Source organism: Lethenteron reissneri, chromosome 69, assembly GCF_015708825.2.
Source record: "Lethenteron reissneri isolate LAM-NWPU_2019-01 chromosome 69, ASM1570882v1, whole genome shotgun sequence".
Lineage (NCBI taxonomy): Eukaryota > Metazoa > Chordata > Hyperoartia > Petromyzontiformes > Petromyzontidae > Lethenteron > Lethenteron reissneri.
The window spans coordinates 2,214,561-2,236,168 of NC_083847.1; the positions used below are offsets into that span (position 1 = coordinate 2,214,561).

At 45.5% G+C, this 21,608-nt stretch overlaps 1 protein-coding gene across 4 annotated transcripts in view; it reads left to right on the forward strand.

Moving 5' to 3' along the window:
* Positions 1 to 21,608, forward strand: part of LOC133360730 (interferon-induced very large GTPase 1-like) — a 112,606-nt gene that overhangs the window by 18,153 nt on the left and 72,845 nt on the right. For 3 of the 4 annotated variants that reach the window (XR_009757294.1, XM_061579527.1, XM_061579529.1), the window contains exons 3-5: positions 913 to 981; positions 1,959 to 2,043; positions 13,464 to 13,580. Coding sequence is in view for 3 of the 4 variants with exons in the window: in XM_061579527.1 (XP_061435511.1) it covers positions 913 to 981; positions 1,959 to 2,043; positions 13,464 to 13,580 (271 nt within the window). In the remaining variant the exon portion in view is untranslated. The remainder of the gene's footprint in view (positions 1 to 912; positions 982 to 1,958; positions 2,044 to 13,463; positions 13,581 to 21,608) is intronic. The other variant, XM_061579530.1, reaches the window with a different exon arrangement.

The window sequence follows — 21,608 nt, forward strand, 5'->3', positions numbered from 1 at the left end:
CGGGGGGTTCAGACAACACCCGCCCGGCGACGACGTAAGGGTTGAGGTCGCGTTGACGGCTGGAGCGGCAGCGGCGAGATGTCTTCACTCTTGGTTCCCTGGCATCAACTCCCCTCGCTCACACACACTCCCCCTTATATACTTGACTTTTCCCCACTCTCATCTATTCTGCACCTCATTTATCCTACACTCAGCAGCTCTGCCCCCTGCTCATTCCGAGTCCTCACGTGCTTCCACTTAAGCTTCCATCTGCTTGATGCCTGTTGCTCCATTAATCCCTTCTTATCACCCCCATCTCCCGTCTCCTAGGCGCAAACCTCCAGTCACAGCGTACCCACCTGTTCGACCTCGGTTGCACCTGCTTCTCCACTTAATTACTGGCGGTTGTCTGTGCAAACCTCATGTTGCAACGCGCATACCTGTTTGCCCTCAGTTGCACCCACTTAACTGTGTGCACCACGTATTTCTCTCCTCTACAATTGTATTACTCCATCTTATTGATCTATGACCAGAACGTCTGCCAGACAAATGAGATTTGAAATCACGGGGTGTTATTGGACCAGTCTCATTCCTATGACTTTTCTTCCTTGCTCTGATTAGTTGTGGGGCCTATTTAAACCTGTGTCGATGTAACAGCACAACCAGTGTAGTATGACAGCCGTCCCATATGTATAATCTCCCGGATTGGCTACGTACCTGTTTTCAAAGCAACTGTTGCATCATCATCATTAGCACTCCCCATCATAACCCTCACTATAGTACGTTTTCAGCATTACAACGACACAACGCTGTCACAACACAAGCGCACAAGAAAACACTGTACACCACCATCCAAGGAATAAGGAAAAGCCTGGGTGTTTTTATTTTAAACCAGGAGACCTGCTTTCCTAACGACTTTGTCTCTACAACCAGAACTTCAAGAGCCAACGTATGGACATCCAGTGACTCCACATCAATCACATAATCCTCAGAAGAGTAAAGGTTGGTTTCCCTCACCTCCCGAAAATGTGCCATGCAGACTACTATTCACTTTACAACAGAACACCCAGTACATGCAGGTATTGAAGGCAATAGGAGCAAGGACATACCCCTGACGTACACAAAAATCACTGGGCAAAAGACAAAGATATACCCACCATGCTGTGCAATACTCCTGTATGCTGGCACACCCCCACATGTAATATTTTGTGGAATTCCCAAAGAGTCGCAGGACTTCCTAAAATATCTCCTGATGCACTGCATCAAATGCCTTCTTCTGGCATAAATGCAGACTGTTTAGGCTGCTTGGTGGACACCATATGATGGAAGAAACACATAAGATTGCACGGAGTGTACCAATTTACATATTTAAAATGAGTCAGATAAGGTGGCACACTTTAGCCCAAGGTACTCACGGCAAGGTAGAAATATTATTATCCAAAATTTTATTTAAAAAAACAAAGATATAAAATGCTGAAAAAAAATGTCAGATTTGCTGATATAAATAAATATGGCCAGAATGGTGGCATTAACTACATTCAGTTATTATACAGTATTAGTTTCTGTATAGGAATACAAACTTTGTTTTGATTTTCTTGGGCACGTGATCAAAGTGGGCCTTAAAGAGCGTTTTGAATCCGCATAATGCCTCGATATTGAAAGTTGTCCACCTGCTTAATACACAATGTGCATAGGTGGCAATACAGCTTTGGGGCAGCCGGAGAAAATATATTTATTTTTTTAGCGTTGAGGTCCCGTTTTAGGGCATTAATTAGAAGTTGAAGATTAACGAAATACTGTTGTAGATGGCAAATGCCAAAGGCTAATAATGATAGCTATTATTGCATGATTACAGTATTTTAATATGGATATGTCAAGAAAGTGTTGACAGTTTTTGCTTTAAAACACGTTCAAAGTAAACGTTGTTAGACAATCATAACACATCTCGATCTCATGTGCAAAATTTGTACTGTTCACAGGTGGCTGGAATAAATCCCAACAAGACATATCCAAGAAGTCCAGTGATACAAATATTGTAGATACAGGACCAGGTCGTCAACCCAGGTAATATGTGCGGCATGGCTGTCAAGTGGTGGAAACAAGTTTATTATGACGTGACAAATATTTTTTTCTAGCATACTATAGAAAGTAATTCTAAATTCTCTATACATAAAGTAATCTATAATAACAAAAAACTAATTGTCATTAAACATCACTTTTCCAGCTGAATATGTTATAACCTGCTTAACTTATACAACTATCACACGCGAATAAAAAAACTGTCTTTCTAACAAGGTCTTATAAAGGCCTGAGATGGGTGCAGCCTCAGGGTAGGTGGGTGGGCTAGAGATTGTCCTCCACAGAAACTTGGGGACCATCTCTAGCCCCACCTTGTCTCAGCAGCTTTCTCTCTCTCACCTGAAGACTATTGTGTTGCAATCGAAATGTCGTGCTCTATTATTTTTCTATCTACGTGACTTTACCGAAATACCCAAAAAGTACGATCATATTTGACTTCGTAACCTTTTTAAATCACCACTATATATCCGTTCAAACCCTTTGACAAGTTTGATTGCTATATTTATCCAATTTTACTGCTATATTATGCTATTCCACAGACCGACAAAATCTGTTGAGCTATGCTGTTCTGTACTCTTTGGTTCTTTCGTGTACCACGAGCACTCTCAGCATCCCACTCCCAGCCCAGCCCACTTCCCCCCCCCCGTCCAGCTTCACGTCTCCCTCTCCTAGCCTCCACGCAACGCTCCCCTCCCCCTACCCCCCTCCCTTGCTCCTCCCCCCTATCTTACCTAATTAACATCTTACCACATCATGCTAATCCCTCACATTAACATAGCCACTTATGTACCCTCTAATTTCTCACTTTAACATCATGCTAATCCATCACATTAACATAGCCACTTCGGTGCCCTCGTCTAGGAGGCCACTCTCCTAGCTTACTTTTACATGATAATTTCTGACATGAACATCATGCTAATCATATTCTTGGTTCTTTCGGTAAAGTCACGTAGAAGAGAAATAATAAAATAATAAAAATATATTTAAAAAATTCTCACGACGTTTCAACACAAGCAATCATCATCAGGTGTGTGAAAAAAAATCATGCTAATCCCTCACATTAACATAGCCACTTCCGTGCCCTCATTTAGGAGGCCGCTCTCCTATCTTACAGTTACATGCTAATTTTTCACATTAACATCACTAGCCCTGGCCACTTCTTTATAACCCTTGTGCTACACCCATTTCAAACCTTTTAAAACAGTCTGCCTCAGGAGCAGACTATGCTTTCCCACCTGATGACAGACGCTTGTGTTGCGCCCGAAACGTCGTGATTAATTTTATTTTATACGTACTTGACTTTTCCGAAAGAACCAAAGAGTAGGAAAAAATGGTTCATAATCCAAAGTATGAGCTTTTGTAGCCTTTGTTTGCCATGAAAATGGTTTCTCATTTAATTTATCAAATCAACAATACTGTTGTGTCACAGCAATGATGACATGGTTTGCAGACAAAATCAGATATCGCAGTGGCTCTCAGATGGAAGTAGGCATTCATTTTGAATTCAAGTTTTGAATTGGCAAAGTAATGTTTCCATGAGAATCTTTCCATTTCCAAGATCCGGAAAGTATTTAGCGAACCTGGATTAAGAATTTTCTCCAGCTCTGGTAAATCGCATTTTGGTTTAAAAAATGTTTATTTTTACATACATCTTGCAATGAGCGATCGAGGAATTCAGATATATCGATGGGCCACTGATTTCATCTATCACAAAGACATGAGCATTATGTATAAAGTGGCCCATAACATATTCTAGTGAAGTTGCAAGTGGACTACGGTTTGATATCCAGAGGTAGTCTATTCTCCTATTAACACGGTAGTTGAGTTCCTGAAGAATACTGCGCTATGGAAGAATTGCGTAGGAATAAATGTATAATAGGGTGAAGCAGAGTCCACGATAACACGTGAGATGCGTATGCAGGCTGATCCAAACCCTCTCATTCCTACCTCACGCGACGTAGTTCTGATGACTCAATTGTGTTATGAAAACAAGAGTAACACAACACTATCTAGAATAACAAGTTTGGCAATTTTTCAATAGATTGACTACTATTCCTGACATGGTAGTAGCAATTGCGATGTTTCCTTTGGATCGCATTTTGTCCCGGAGAAGCTTGCATTGAAGACAAAGTCCTTATCCTTACACTTTAAGACGAAAGAAAATCTTTTTTTAAATTTCACTTAAATTTTTTCCAGAAAACCAATGGTTCAGCTTGGAGTTCAGTTGAGGATGATAGTGGCGAATCCATGTAGTTGAGGCCTAAATCCAATGGCATTGACTTCTTTCATTTATTGATCCCTTTCATTGCGTAAATATGCTGGTTATAATTATTATAGTCTGTAGGTCCGAGTTGAAATAATTCACTGTTCTCCGTGAATTGTGCTCACGGTTTGTAAGATGTTTCCTCATTTTTGTGATATATAACCATGCGAAGATAGTAGAGCTCACACTGCTGTCGACTCGATGAGGAGACCATCTTAAATAAAATTCTATTTATCAGGCTCCTATTTTGCCTTCGATGAAATCATACATTCATGAACACAGCTAGAACCCCAAATTTTCACAAATGCTAAAATTGTGAGATTTAGTTAAATACTAGCTTAACTATCCGGATTTTCCCGGGACTTGGATTCTTGTCGTGGATTAATTTAATATTCCCTTATATTTCACTGCAAAATCCAGAAAAAAATTATGCTTGCAAGAAAGAAAAAAGCCTAAACTAATACATTTAACTAATTCAGTCATCACAAATTATTTATTCAGTGTGATTATTTCAACACTTGGCTGTACACAAAATGTTTGGTTTCTGTTTATTCTGTTTCTTCATCGGTTACAATGTCTCTCCAAAGCTGTGATGATTTCAGTCAGGCTTTGATCTCATCAACCATCGTGCCTCTTGGAATCACTGGTAACGTTTGGCGAAAATCACCAGCAAGGACAACAATCAAACCGCCCATAACATTTTTGTTGCCACGAATGTCTTGCTTATGTATCATCGAGATTCCATCCCAGAATAACGCTTTAGCTTCCAGCAGTACTTTGGCCTTTGCAGTTCCTTTATTGATGTTGCAAATGGACGCTTAACTATGGACCGAGTCAATCGGGATTTGAAGCGTTGAATGCAATGTTCCTCCACCAGTCATCAACGTTGCAGCGATGTCAGAAGATGTAACAGCAAGTGCAATCTTTTTTTCTCCTCTGATGCGGGCCAGCAACAAATTGATCAAAAAAGTATTTCCAGTTCCTCCAGGCGCGTAGATGAAGATTACTCCGATTACTCCGCCTTCATTGCTGTAATGTCGTCATAAAACCACGTGATGAATTGTTTGAAGCTCTGCATTCAACAGTGGCTCGATCTGCGCGACGTAATCCATCATTTTGTCAGTCATATGGCAACTCTCGAAGAATTTCTCGAGTCATGTTCACTGTTTGCTATCGTGAAGGACTTTCCATGCCGATCTCTGACAAAGACTTTCCAATCATCTCCAAAACTTTATCTTCAATCATAATAAATGCCTCATATTGTTGATTTAAAGCTTTCATTACTACAGGGAATCATCTTCGTGGTTCTTTCGGTAAAGTCACGTAGAAGGGAAATAATAAAATAATTAAAATTAAACATGATAAAATACAATTCTCACGACGTTTCGGCCACAACGCAAGCAGCCGTCCTCAGGTGAAGAACAGGTCTGTCGGAAAGACAGCGTCTGAATGAACACCACCAAGCTTGGCAGCGTATATTTAAGCTGGTTTAGAGGAGGAAGGGCGCCTTGACAAAGAAATTTGCATATCAACAGAGGAATTTAGCATATTTATGGAAAATGCAGATATGGGATTAGTCACTACTTGTGGAATGCGTAGGAGGTGGGGGGGGGGGGTCTCAAAGTCATATTATGCCCGATCATTATGTAGGATTAGCAGCAACAAAGGGAGGAAATAGGGTTAGCAGTAATAAAGGGAAGGAGTTTTAATATTAAGGAGCTGCAGCAGCCAAACCACCACGTAAAAAACTAAAATATAAACTACATCAATATCATCAATATACTAAATATACTCTCCAATATGCTGAGCTACTAACAGTAAGTCATACATTACAATTCTACGTCGCAAATAATATAATATGCCTCCAGCTAAACTTTTTCCTTACATCACACGGATCTACCCTGTACTATATACTGCCATAGACAAACCCAACATTAAATTATATACTGCATTACTATACACCACCTATACATTGTAATATTGCACTATGTATTATTCTACCCACCCTACTGTATACCACACTGCTGTGTATTCACTATACAATTACGATACTATATATTACCTTATACATTATATTAAACATTACACTTGTATACTCTTTATTATTATACAATCTGCTATACACTATACCAGGGGTCGGCAACCTACGGCTCCGGAGCCGCATGCGGCTCTTTACGGGCTGCTTCTTGACGATGAGTACGTATGTACTCCGATGCATTGCGGCTCTTGAAATACTGAATTTTGTACCGAATTGGAAAGAAATGGCTCTTCTTGTTATTTTGGTTGCCGACCCCTGCACTATACCATTGACTGTCGCGTGAACGGTACTAAGAGGAAGCAACGAAATATGTCAATGGGAGAGTGGTGGAAGGAGACTTGCAGCGGAGCAAAGACTCCATTCCCTGCGGAGAATACTTCTTCCTAGCGTTGTTCCCGCTGTGGCGCAGGGTCCGCTTTTCGGCATTGTCTTCTCCATTTGGCTCGGTCCAGGGCATCTTCAGGGGATGCGTTGACCGTCTTCATGTCTTCCTTTATTCGATCCATCCATCGCTTCTTCGGACGTCCGCATGGACGGCGGCCCTCTGGCTCAATACGCACGGCAGTCTTGGCCACTGATGACTCTTCACTTCGCATCACATGGCCGTACCACCGAAGCCTTGCCTCAAGCATCTTGTCCGCAATGGGGGCCACACCAAGTCGCTTCCGAACGTCTTCGTTCCTGACACGATCCCATCGAGTGAGCCCGAGGCTCCATCTGAGCATCCTCATCTCCATGGTGTGGAGAGCTTGTTCGTGTACAGTTGTGGCTGGCCAGCACTCGGATCCATAGAGTGCCACCGGTCGGACGATGGTCTTGTATATTTTTCCCTTCAGCCTATCCGGCATTTTCCGATCACAGAGGACTCCGGTGACTTGCCTCCATTTCATCCTCGCCGCATTGACTCGTGACCTCACATCAGTCGTGATGCTACCATCTGAGCTGATGGTGGAGCCCAGGTACTTAAAGTCCGTCACTTTCTTCAGATCTTCTCCGTCAATGCTGATGGTGCCGTCGGTTTGGGGGCCACACTCCATATACTCCGTCTTTTTGATGTTGAACCTCATCCCGTTTTCGTCTAAACGTTCCTTCCACAGGCGCGTTTGTCTTTCCACTTCTCCTCTCTCTTCATCTGAGAGGAGGACGTCATCCGCGTAGAGAATTGACCATGGAAGGGGCGTGTGCAGGTCGGCAGTGATCGTGTCCATGCACAGGATAAACAGGAGTGGTGACAGGGCCGATCCTTGGTGCACTCCAACGCTGATGGGAAATGGCGGTGATATGCCCACTGCACACCTGACTGCACTGGTGACGTTCTTGTATAGGAGTTGCACCCAATGCACGTAGGTTTCAGGAACTCCATGGGATCGAAGCGAGTGCCAGATGAGGTCGTTGGGGACCCTGTCAAATGCCTTTTCAAGGTCAAGGAACGACACGTGCACAGCTTTGTTCTTCTCTCTGTGCCTCTCCAGCGGAGAATACAAAAGATATATAGTCAATGCCAGTGAGTGGACTGCGGTCTGAAAGTCACCGTAAATGTGAACACAATCAGTTAAGATCCGAAATGGTTTATTACATCCTTCCAATGATTGCTGAGCCAAAATCCATCTTCTCGGTTGAAATTGTCTCTGTGTTTATATATGTGGATCGCCTCATGAACGAATCTCTCATGGTAGCCAGATGGCTTGCAGAGAACCTCTGTCTTGGAGAAGTCAATGTAATGTGAGCCCACTGAATTGTAACAGTGATCTGCCACGGCTGAGGTGTTTGTCCTACCGTGTTTCAGGTCTGCTTTATGTTCACAGATGCGGTCCGAGACATGTCGTTTGGTTTCTCCAATGTAACTGCTACCACAGAGGCAACTAAGTTTGTAGACGCCAGGGTACTGTATGTCTGCAACCACATATTTTACAGACGGGACCAGATCACGGATTTTATGTACTGTGTTCAATAGGAAATGGATCTTGTGTTTATTCAGGATTTTGGAGATCTTTTTTGTGACCCCAGCAATGTAGGGTAAGGTGATGGTTTTGAATGGCTCCTCAACAGGATCCTTCTTGATGGTTAGAGTGATGGCTTTGCGGATTGTGTAGTCGGAGTAACCATTAGCCTTAAGAGCTTGGCGTACGTGCTTGAGTTCACTGGCAATGTGTTCCTGGTCGGAGATGCATTGGGGTCTATGGTGTAGAGTCTTGATGAGGGAATTCTTCTGGGATGGATGGTGGTGGGAATCCGGTTTTAGGTAAACATCCGTATGGGTAGCTTTCCTGTAGACAAAGTGGCTCATTGAACCATCAGGTCTCCTTTTAATTAGGACATCAAAAAAGTGTAGCTTGCCATCTTTTTCGACTTCCATGGTGAATCTGATGGCTGGATGTATGGAATTGATGTGGTCGAGGAATTGGTCTAGAGCAGGCCGGCAATGTGGCCACATGACAAAAGTGTCATCTACGGACCTCTTCCATAAGGTCGGGCGTAGAGTGGCAGTCTGGATGGCGTCAGTCTCAAATTTCTCCATGAAAATGTTGGCTACAACCGGAGATAGGAGGGAGCCCATTGGGGTGCACGCAGTTTGTTTGTAGAAAGTTCCATTCCAGGTGAAGTATGTATTGGTTAAGCAGTGTCTCACCAGGGGGGGGTATCTCAGTATTCAGTCCTTGATGAACCAAGTCTTCAATGATTGCGATGGTGTCAGGTACAGGAACTTTGGTGAAAAAGGAAACCACATAAAAACTGACAAGCAGGTCGTCTGGGGACAGGGAGATTCCCTTGATTGTCGATACCAGGTGAATAGAGTTTAGTACCGCAGAGGTGGTTTTTCCAGTGAAAGGCCGCAGGATTTCAGACAAAAAACGAGCCAGTTTGTAGGTGAATTCCAAAGTCATTTGAGGATTATCTCGTGGAAGTCTATTCAAAATGTCTTCAGACATGCAGTCTTTGTGGTTCTCCCCAAGATCTTTAGGATTTGATGGTTCACAAAACAACAGGGTGACTGCGAAGAAAGTTCAGATTTTTGATGGTGAATCTGATTCCTTCACTTCCTTTAATGTCTCGTCCCATTGATTGTGGTTCTCTAGGAGTCCCAATGCCAGGCAATCTGTTCGGAGATCCTTGAAGCAAGTTGGGCCTTTGACTTTGTGCAACAACATTCTCAAGTAGTAGTAATCGAAGTTTCGGGTGTGGACTGTGTAAACACGGCCAAGAGCATCGCCAAATCTAATGCCAACATGTCCTTCAACAATTGCACCTTGTTTGCGTGGACTGAAGACTTTATTTGACTTGTTCCATGTGTAATACTTCGGAACTTCGCAATAGAGCAGTGTTTTTGCAAAATCGTCTGTTTTGCATAGCTCTAAGAATCCTATCAATGTTGTGTTTGGTGAATTGTCCAAAGGATTTAGCAAATTGCCTTGGTTAAAATAGATGTGCTGACCTTTTTCGAGGTGAGCATGAAGATGCATGACTGTTGGGTATCGTTTCTTGAATTGAAAATCCAAAAATGCGCCACGCCGCTACACTTCTGGAGATGTATCGGCCTGCTTTGTACTCAGAGATTTCATCAATTTCGGCATTGTTATGTGTCGTAGTAAAAACTCCTTGATCGGATCCCTTGTGGACATACTTAAGGATGTATTTAATCGATTTTATTGAGTTGCAGCACTCAACGTTGATGTGGGCATCGAACATCTTCAGAAGCAAAGGACTGTATGGAACGATCCAGCGATTATCAATTTCTACATCATCTGACTTAATTTTGATGGTTGTCATTTGTCCACCGTCTTCAGGTTTACAGCGACGATACAATGGGTAGCCATCTGTTAATGTTTGCGATTCCTTTATGAATTGACGTAGAAATATCTTGCTGCACATCTTATCCTTCATGCATGGGGACTGCCAATTCAAATTCCCGCAAGGAACATGTATCATGTTTTCAATGACGATGTCGTGATGCTTCTTATCAGTGTCGGGATTGGGAATTTTAGCAGATATGATGCCATCGATTTGATTTGTTTTGAGTCCATTCGTCAACCAATTCAAAATGTGTGCATGTGGAAGACCTCTCTTTTGCCATTCGACGGAATAAAGCCAACATTTAACCAAGCCAAAAACTTCGCCTTGGATGAGAAAATTCATGAATTGATGAGCTTCTGCTGGAAAATTATTGCCACCAAATCATGTCGGTCCGTTTTTGATTGGCTCTTAATCAAATTCTCTTCCATCTCTTTACAAATCGGATTTAACGTGTACGTGATGAATAAGGATGGCTTTGCTCCATGACGAACGTAGGTGATGGCATCTTGTTCATATTCATGCATGTTTCTTGGCCCTTGCGGTATTAGTTGATGGCAGAATCACTAACTTGCTGTGATTTTCTGCATTGCTATCATTCACAATCGCATCTTTCAAGTGAATGTATTCATCAACATGAAGCTTATTTTGGTTAAATCGGATGAAGAGCAATCTTTCAGTCTAAATAATAGCATACATGTCAATCAAATATTGATGCAGTAACTGTCGGTAATTTAGCAATCGGTTCTCATTCGATTGCACCATCAATCGAAAGGCGTAGTACGACATTGCCGACACCATTTTGTTGGCTTTATTTGAATTTCCTAGCTGAACTTGATTGATGTTGGTGGCATATCCGTCCTCGCCACGTGGAAACATCAGCGGATATTGCAAGGCGTCATACGAAATGTGCGTCTGGGAAATACTCTTAAGGTCATTGTTACGCATAGTCAAAACAATATCGCGTTTTTCAAAATCATTTCCAGCAATGATGATGGCTACTTCATTAACTACCGGTGCATTAATAACACGTGCATGGCCTTGTGCTGGTTTCTTGTTTGCCTTAAAGATACTCTATAGGTCTTCATTTGGATTATCGTGAAGTGCCATTTTGAATTGCTTAACGTAGTGATTGTTTTCGTGAAGCATCTTTTGCTTTTATTGGTGCCATGAATGACAGCACAACGACTTTGCGCTTCAGTTTCTTCGTCACCAAGAAAGTACATTAGTAGGAACTTTGACTCTTCGTTGGGCACCGATAGGAGATAGCCAGCCTTGTGGAACACTTGACATTGATTTTTAAAAGTTGGTATGAATCCAGTTGACTGAGGCATAGGCACAGATGTTCCAAACGAAGTCATTTGAAAACTGCAATTGTATTTGCGGATCAGGCTTTGAAATTCTTTCAACTTCGGATGATCACCATTCATAATGCTCTTCAATGGCTCATGCAATGCCGGAAGCTCTGGCAATCAAATCTTTCGACCAGAACAGCACAATTCTGGTGTTTCGCCTTCAAACTTGAGCGCATCGCAAAAAGTGCATTCCAAAGGCATGCTACCAATGACAATCGGAGGAAAGTTTGAATAATCCAATTCAGGATGATAATTAAATGCTTCGTCCTTCAAATATAGCCAGTTTCATGCCCGTTAGGCTTCATTCTCTCCTGTTTGAGGCGATCTCTGTGAACTTCAACAGTTTCAGCCAAAATTTGGTTCTGGTGAGCAAGTAAATCACTTTTAATTGGTTGATGTCGCTGCTCCTCGCTTTCAATATCTCTCGAGTTTGAAGTTCGTGGGCGCCCGGACGTTCGGCGCTCGTTCGTCTCTTCAGCAGTCTCGTTGCTTCGTCTTGTAGCAGTTCGCAATCGTTGTTCAGCAAGTCACGCCTCTGTTTCCTCAGCAGTTTCGAAGCTTAGTCGAACAGCTTGTTGAATTTTATTTGCTTCACGTTCTTGTGATCTTTTATCTTCCGATTATATGGCTCGTGACAGGTTGACGTTTTGTGTTAATTTGAGTTTGATGGAAAAAAATTGGTCTCTTCTTTTTGGGCATTGCTGTCACAAATATTAGTCGAGTATAAGCAACGGAATGTATGGAATGTATGGATTATGTAGGGAATGTCACAAAAACGTTATCAAGCAAACATTCAAATTTTACGCTATGTTGATTCGACTCAGCAATATTGATTTACCTTAGCGTGTCCTTATTCAAAAATCTCAAAACTTTTGCTAGAATTTAAACAAACTTTAATTGTAAATCTTTCAATAATGAAACACGCGATGAGGAAACAGAACGTTAGAACACTTTTACAATCATAATAATCTCTGACTGAACAAAATGATTAAGAATGAACTTAAGGAAATTCAACCGTAACCCTATTATACGTACGGTCGATTTTGGCAACTCGGGAAGGAAATGACGTAGCGAGCTGAAAATAGTCGCGTTGACTTAGAAATTCCAGACAGCATAAGCTGTGCAAATTTCATGACGCCAGAGCTCAGCGTTCGAGAGTTTTTGCTGCTTCACACAAACAAACAGAGGTATGTTCTGTTGTATAATTAGGATATAAAGTATTCACCATTCTTAATGCTATAACATCTTAAAAAGCAGCCCCCTTGTGCTATAAATCGATAGGCCACCAGTGCTAATTTTAAAATGCGGTAATAAACATGAGATTTTTCCTGAAATTGGCACAAATTTAGTTATAAATGTTTTACAAATGTTTTACTTTGCCTTCTTTCCTCTGGTTAAGATGATTTGGCCTTTTAAATTATTACCAACCGCTGACTTTATTTTACGTTACACAGTAGAAACTGTTCAAATGTGTTTCGTCATTTTGGAAGATGGGTCGTAAATGAATTGTCGTAAATCGATCAATGGTGGCCTTATACTGTATGGTGCATTACATCACGATTTCTATTTTTAAATACGTCCCGTTTTATAATAAATATGAAAACAAAATACATACTTAAATTAATAGTAATATTTCAAATGTTACGCGTAAAAATAGGCTTTAAAAAAACAAAATCTGAACAGAAACAAACAAACCTCACACGCTCCATTACAGTATGTGCACCTTGGATGTTACCATTACAGGAAACTGCAGAATTTCTTGTACGGAACATTTAATACAAGATCTGGCAGGTTATTATCAAGAAGTCTGCAAAGTTTTGGAACAAAACTAATATTTGTGGCACATACTTTAGTTCAGCATGACATATCGGACAGATGACGCTAGAAGACGAAACATGTGGGAAGAGGATGCCTGTCTACATGACGTTTGGTAATGTTTAATTGTCCAATTATTTTTCAGAATCCCATCAAGAGTTCCTATAAATCGAGAATTTGACGATAACCAGATTGACAAGCCTTGTGAAACAAAAAGCCATATTAAGCCAGCACCTGCAGCAAAACCTCCACATTTGCGAAGGTAAATCCAAATAATGCAGCCTCTACATTACATTACACAATTCATTTCATAAGGTACTCTTCATGAATAAGCATTGCTATTAATAGCGAACATGATTGAAATCTTGATTTGAAGCTTTCATCACTACAGGAATCCATACTCTTTGGTTCTATCGGTAACATCACGTAGATAGAAAAAATATAATAGATCACGACGTTTCGATCGCAACACAAGTGTAATGCGTGTCTGACGTGGCACACACTGGGATAGGAGGCACCACACTTTATTCACTTAACAGTAACAGCTACAACAAGGCTATTCTACACCCCAACGAGAGAGAGGGAGGATTCTTCATGCCTGGAGCCTCAACACTCTCGGCTCCCGCTTCCACCGGCGTGACCATGCACCCCCGGAGCCCCACACTCACTCTCCCACACTGTCCCAAGGCCCCGCCTCTTCCCTTTACCTTCCCCGCGTGGTCCCACCCCGCCTCTTGCCACGTCACTTCCCCTGACTCTCCCGATGGCACCTGAGCCAACGTGACAGGCCCCTCAAGTCCCTATCGGCAGGCAAGTGCAGGTAAGGGAGCGCGTCTCCTCACAATAGTCACACCCCAGGGATGCCATTTACGTCCCTACATCACCCTCCCCCCCCTTTATGAAACTCAGCCGTCTCGGCTGACCAACCTACATATACAACGCTACATGTGGGCCGCCAACATCAACGCAACAACAATAACAATAATAACAACCAGAACTAAGCGAAATACTTATTTACACAATATACAGAACACGGCGAACAAGAGAGCATACCGGGGTCAATTGCGCCCCCCAAAGGTTATAACTATTTACAAGGCCGACCCATCACCCAGGCAACACACCCCCCCCCCTCCCCGCACTTGTGTTGCCGCACCCGAACACACGATGAGCCCGGATCAGCCATTGACCCATGTGGCCGCAGTTGGCACCTATGACTGACGAGTGCCGGTGCTCCTGGACTCTAAATGATGGTCATTTAAACCGCGCAGTCTTTGCCCCGAGTCCTCGAAGCTGGTCCGTCAAGCGAGGGTCCCACAAGTCCCCTGGAGGATCCGGGAACGGCCGGAGGATGACCCGAAGCCCCTGGCATCTCCCGAGGCGGGAGCGTGTCAAGCGGCTGGTCAGGTGATGGTGTCCTCGGACTTCCCCGTTCTCCGTGGACCGGAACCCCCTGCGTCGTCGAGGGCACTAGGCGCGTGGGCCCTGTGGGCGGAATCACACAACTTTCCTGAGGTGAAACATCAGCCGACGCGCGCTCCAGCTCGTCAGGCCGACCCGACACCCAGCCCTCAGAAAGTGGAGATGACGAGTCTACATCAGGTGAAAAAAAAGTTTCAGCCGCGACGGGTACACAAACCAATGGCAACGACCCAATTGAACCCGCACACATTGAGGACTCCTTACTTACACCACTTCCACAGGCCCCTGCCATGGCCTGTGCAATTTGGGGGAGGTGCCCATTGGGACCTGGGGGCAGTGGAGCCACGCTCTGTCTCCCGGTGCCCATATTGTCGAGGACAGGCTTGGTTTGAAAAGCCGTTCGTTGGCCGCCTGCCTCAGGGCCGAGTTGCCCTTAGCCGCCTCTCGAGCCTCTGCCAACCGTTGCAGGGTAAGTTGCATGGGGTCAGCCATTTTAGCACATTGTTGTGTCGGTCTGAGCTGCACGTCAATTGGTGGGTCGCGCTCCCGCCCATACATAAAAAAAACGGGGAAAACCCGGTAGAGGCGTGCGGAACGGACATGTACGTGGCGAGCACCCCTGGAATGTGCAATTCCCAGTCGGACTGGGATTCGTTGACACATTGACATAACATTGAAGTCAGGGTCCTATGTAACCTCTCCACCATGCCATCCATCTGAGGATGATAGGGAGACGTGCGGACCTTCTGGGTACCCAATTGGCCACAGACATCCTTCAGCAGTTTGGAGGATAAATGTTTGCCCTGGTCCGTTAAAAGACGTTCAGGAGTGCCCTTATCCAGCACGTAACGCTGAAGGAACGCGTCCGTAATGACCTGCGCCGATTGGTTCTGTAGTGGCCAGGCCATTGTCCAACGGGTCAAATATTCTACACCAAGCAATAAATATCTGTTCCCCCACGGTGTGGTGGGAAATGGACCGAGGATATCCAGTGTGACGAGTTCGTTCACCCGTGACACAACAATGGACTTCAGAGGCGGACGATCTGTCCTCGAGGGAGATTTCCGGTGAGCGCATTTGGTGCACCCTTGCAAAATGGTATGCACATTATCGGCCATGCCCAGGCAAAAAAAATGAAACTTCAGGGTAGCCAATGTCTTACGAACCCCACGGTGCATCAACTGTTCGTGCTGCAGCCATATAACCTCCCCCCATAGGACGCGTGGAACTACCATACCAGTGCATAGCGTTGAAGGTCAGCGTCCCATTTCATGAGCACTCCCTCGTCCAGAACAACCGGTGAACCTCCTCGTCTGGCACCCCGACCCTCTACTTTACCGACGCGGCTCCACAGTCTGAGTAGGGAGGCGTCCTCCATCTGGAGTTTCCCCCATTCATCATGAGTAAGACCGAGCGTCCAATCCCGCATTTGGACTGTATCAGCCGGCAAAACGTCTGCCGATGCCACCACGGCCCGAGCCAACTAGTCTGACAGACTCCTACACCGCCCGAAACCCGTGAGGCAAGCACATGAGGCGCGAGGCGGTAACCTTGAAAGAGCGTCCGCGTTATTATAGCGAACTCCCTTCCTGTACAAGATCGTAAAGGTATAGTCCTGCAGGACTTCCAACCACCTCGATAGTTGCCCGGACGATTGTTCCACCCGTAGTGCATACTGAAGGGCTGGGTGATCCGACCACACCTGAAACGCCCTCCCATAGAGGTACGGACGGTATACCTGCACAAAATGTACGATGCCCAGCAATTCCCGGCGCGTCACACAATATCGTTGTTCAGCCAGTGATAAACACACGACTCCCATATGCCACCACTCTTTCGATACCATCAACGACCTGGGATAGCACAGCGCCAATCCCGGTGTCGCTGGCGTCCGTGTCAAGGAGAAAGGGTCGTGAGAAATCGGGATAGTGGAGAGGGGGCGCTTTGACCAACCCCTTCCGCAAAGCTACAAATGCCACCTCTTCTTCGACTCCCCAACAAAATTTTTGGCCCTTGGCAGGAGGACTTGGAGCGGTTTGCCTATAGTGGCAAAGTCAGTCACAAATCTGCGGTAATAGGAGGCGAACCCCACAAAACTGCGCACGTTGCCCACCGTTTTGGGGATCGGCCACCTACACACGCACGTTGTTTTGTCGGGGTCCGTCGCTATTCCCGATTCGCTGACCACCTGACCAAGGTATCGCACCAACTTTTTCAGGAAATGGCATTTCTGTGGCTTGAACTTCAAGTCGGCCGCCCTCATTTTAAGGAAAACCGCTCGCAGCCGCTGCAGGCGCTCCCCGAACGTTCATGCAAAAACAATGACATCATCAAGGTAGATGAGACACGAATCTCACTGGAGGCCTGCTAAAACTAATTCCATTAGCCGTTGGAACGTGGCCGGACTGGAATGTAGCCCCATGGGGAGGCAGTTGAACTCAAACAAGCCCTGGGGGGTATGAAACGCCGTTTTTGGCTTGGAACTATCGTCTAACGGCAACTGCCAAAAGCCAGAAAGTAAGTCGAGGGTGGAAAAGAATTGAGCCCCCGACAAGGCATCCAGAAAGTCATCCATACGTGGTAACGGGTATGCGTCAGCAACCGAGACTTTGTTCAACTTCCTAAAGTCCACGCAGAACCTCAAGGTCCTATCCTGCTTTTTGACGAGGACAATAGGGGCCCCCCACAGACTAGTAGAAGGAGCGATGATGTCTTGCAGCTAGCATTTCCTCGAACGCGGTGCGAATGTGCTCCTTCTCAGCAGGGCTTAACCTGTATGGGTTTTGGCGAATGGGGGCCGCATTTCCCGTGTCAATGTGGTGATGGACCAATGACGTGCGGCCAATGTCGTATTTGTGTTTGTTAAACACGTCCGCAAACTTTAGAAGAAGCACCCGCAATGCAGACCTTTGCAGAGCTGACAAGTCAGGGCTTTCCTCACAGAGCACATCCAGCCATGCCCCGTCATTATCACCCCCTCTATTGGCAGCCGTGATAACCCCCCACGGGGGCTCTGTTCCCCCCGACATCAGTTTCTGCGGGCGATGCATGGGCCAGTACTGTGCCCGCCTGTATGACAGTGGACTCCAGACCAGTATTTAGAATCTGAATGAACGGCTGCTGGTCATGTCTGACAATGGTTTGGGCTCCCACTAACGCAAGTCCCCGGCGCGCTTTATTGGATGGACTCAACAGGACACCTCCCTTGGTGGCCTTCCTATCGAGGTCCCGCTTGAGACGCAAGGGCACAAAAGCATTTGCGCTCCAGGGGGAATCCGAACCGTATCCCGCACGAGCGCCGGATCCACCACGTTTACTCTTCCCAGTCGAGTGGGGGAGGGAAATTCCAGGCACCCATGGTCGACGAGGATTTTTAGGGGCATTTTACCCAGGAAATCCGTAATGAGCAAGCAGGGAACGGCCAATGATTTAGAGACCAGCACAGGCCCGGTTAATTGAATATCGCCAATTGCCACGGTGGCCAACACTTGGACCACAATACCAAGGAACCGCCATTTGCCGCAAAACACGGGACATCAACTGGACGGAGGTTAGCCGATTTAGTGGGCAAGCATTTAAAAATGGTTCCGGATATAATGGTAGCGGATGCACCCATGTCAACCAGCATCCGCACCTCCATCCCTTGCAATGAGCCAATGACGGCTGACGAAGCCGCGGCCGCCGCCACAATACGTTGGTCCGACTCCGACCACTGAGCAGGTCGTAATGGCCACATGTCCGCCGCCGATTCTCGACATACGCGCCCCACTGTGCGAGCCGACGGCCCTCCCCCCTGCGAGTGGCGATTAACATCCATCATAGATGCGTGATGTGAATGCGAGGGCCGAGTGTGAGGTGCAGCCTGACTCGCCTGTGAGCCCTGCGGCCCGTTGGAGGGATGCCCCGAAGACGCAGGCGCCCGGGATGTCCTCCCAGGATCGGTACGGCACCCCTTGGAGATGTGGCCCGGATTGCCGCACTTGAAAAACACGGCGAGGGACGACGCAGGCTTGGATGAGGCCCCCGTCTGTTGATCACGATCGTCCCTCCGCCCCCGGACGGGTCTTCCTCCAGCCACCCTAGTTGAGGGACGCGAAGGCCTGAGAGGGCTCCCCCTCATCGTCCGATTCCTCCTTAGCTGGACTTGCACACGCCACTACCTCGCCCTGCGCTTGCGAATGAGTGGGTCTGAATAGACCTCGCGACCCGCAGCGACGTCAAATCATCATCATCATCGGTGGTTGGAAGTGCGATGTTGAGCTCCTTGGCCAACCCTAGCATGCGGTCCAAAACTAAGGCATTCAACCCCTCCTTGTCCATTCTAGGGTAAGCTGCCTGCGCAAGCGTAATAAGAGCGGTGCGGAAAACAAGAGGCGTCTCGGAATCCTCACGTCGCCGGGCCGCAAACTTGTGACACATGCTAGACGGTGGATCAAAAACCCCTGCCATCTGCCGAAGAGCTTGAGTTAACGTCCGACGATGCTCAGCTGGGATGGAGTAAAAGGCACCTAGGGCAGTATCATCCAACACTGTAGGAAGTGCCCGTAGCGCTTCAGCCTCTGTCCACCGCACCTGCTCGGACGTAGCCTTGAAGCGGCGACTACACAAGAAGGGGGCAGAGAGGTGGTCAGCACCACGCCCACCGTCTTTTCTTTATACACTGCACCAGGTACTAATTTGAAGCAGAGTCGACCTAGGGGAGGCCAGGTCAAGTTATAGTAATAATCATTGCGTTGGCCATGAATGGAGATCGAATTCGGGTGATGGGTTTGTTCCTCTGTGTGCTAATGGTTACACCCACTCCAGTGCCAACCAAATCTGAATAATTATCGCTTGAAAATCAAAAGAAAACGTAAAATGTGTAATAAAGGACTTCGCCACGCACTGCTTGGTCTCCGTCACTCTTTATTTAGGTCAACACCCGCACCCCGCTGGTCCCGACACCGGACCAGCCGCTCCTCGCGACGCGCCCTGCACGCGCTCTTCCGTCAGTCTCTCCAGCTCCCCACGCTCCGCACACCGCTGGCCGTCGGGTGTACCGAAGCCCCATCAGTCACGTGGCTGATGGCGCGGCGGCCACCCAACATGGTCCGGCTTCTTCACTCCAACAACTGACCCGGAGCCCTTTCGGGCTCCCACCTATATCCCCTTCACTACATGACCCTGTCTCCTCCCTCACACCACGTGCCTTCGAACCTTCCAGATCTCGCCCCTCAATCGCGCCCTGCTGGCTCCGCCCCTAGGTTCCGCCCCCACCTCACCTCGCTTCCGATTGGACCCGAGGTGAGCAGGGACCTTCACATACGCCCCCATACTGGCTCCGCCCGCCAATACCCCGGCCCATGTGATTGGCCCAAAGGCCAGCAGCGAACTCCGCTTGCGCTCGCATTACAAATGTATACACTTTGCAATGTGTTTTAAGTGCTGAAAACACAGCACCTCTGATTAGCATGGTTGGCTACGTACGGTGCGAAAAAAGTCCATACATTCCATAGAATAGGCATTAACTACATCTGCAACCTTGGTATTGCTCCGAATGAGTGTTGCACTCAACACAAAATACCAATTTAAATGCGTTTAAATGTGATGATCAATTACTTCAGCTGTAAAGTCCATTGAGATGGAACTTAATTATACATGGTGTCCACTTTAGATGCATAGTAGACATGTCATGATAAAAAAATCATTAACGTAAACATTTAATTTATGTGACGAATATCACGCCCAATCAAATATGCAAATACGTATATTATTAAACGGGCCATGCGACAAGCGTATGTTGGTATGTGCATATGTTTTCAATCAAAGAGTTAAATAACTTGAGACCGGTGCCACATTTTAGTGTCTGGGAGATTGCGCAACGTTAAATAATTTGTGTTTGAATGAGTGTTTTTATTTTACTCTTGTGACCAAACATCCTTAGTATTTTTGAATTGAAGGAAATAGGTATTGTTCGAGTGAAAGGATAGCTGTTAAGTTAAGTGCGGCAATTGCAATGTATACATTTGTAAAAAATTGACTGAAAGCGAGCCTTGTTTTGTTTTGTGATCCTGAAGGTTTGGGAGTGTTGATATATTACAGTTCATTTGGTACAAATTGATGTTCAATTATATACTCTTTGGTTAGGCCAAGCGGGCCCTTATCTCCTAACTCCTTATCTCCTAACTCCTGCAGAAGGCTTTGGGGGACTTCAGCTTTCCATTGTAACCTAGTAAATATATATACTCTAATATTGGAGGAAGATTCCAATTTTTTGCAGTGTTCATCGTTGGCTATTATTGGCGGTGACTCCAAAAGTGAGGTGAATTGGAAATTGTTTTAGTCTCATCGAGAATGGAAATATGTTTTCAACTGGTGCCAGAGGAGTCGAGGGATAAAGAGTGGTCTTCCCTTGCAACAATGGCTTCGATGATGTGATTGTTCATTGTAAATATATAGCATGTTCTATTGCTGTTTAGAAATTCCAAAGCATAATGCAACCTTCAGATTGAGCAAGTATGGTATGATAAAATCCATATTGGTTGAGCCAGTTGATCAATAACCAGGTTAAGGCTTAACGGACTGTGATGTTTCCATCCAACCTGCATACAGTGAGGGAAAAAAGTATTTGACCCCCTGCTGATTTTGTACGTTTGCCCACTGACAAACAAATGATCAGTCTATAATTTTAATGGTAGGTTTATTTGAACAGTGAGACAGAATAACAACAAAAAACTCCAGAAAAACGCATGTCAAAAATGTTATAAATTGATTCGCATTTTAATGAGGGAAATAAGTATTTGACCCCCTCTCAATCAGAAAGATTTCTGGCTCCCAGGTGTCTTTTATACAGGTAACGAGCTGAGATTAGGAGCACACTCTTTAAGGGAGT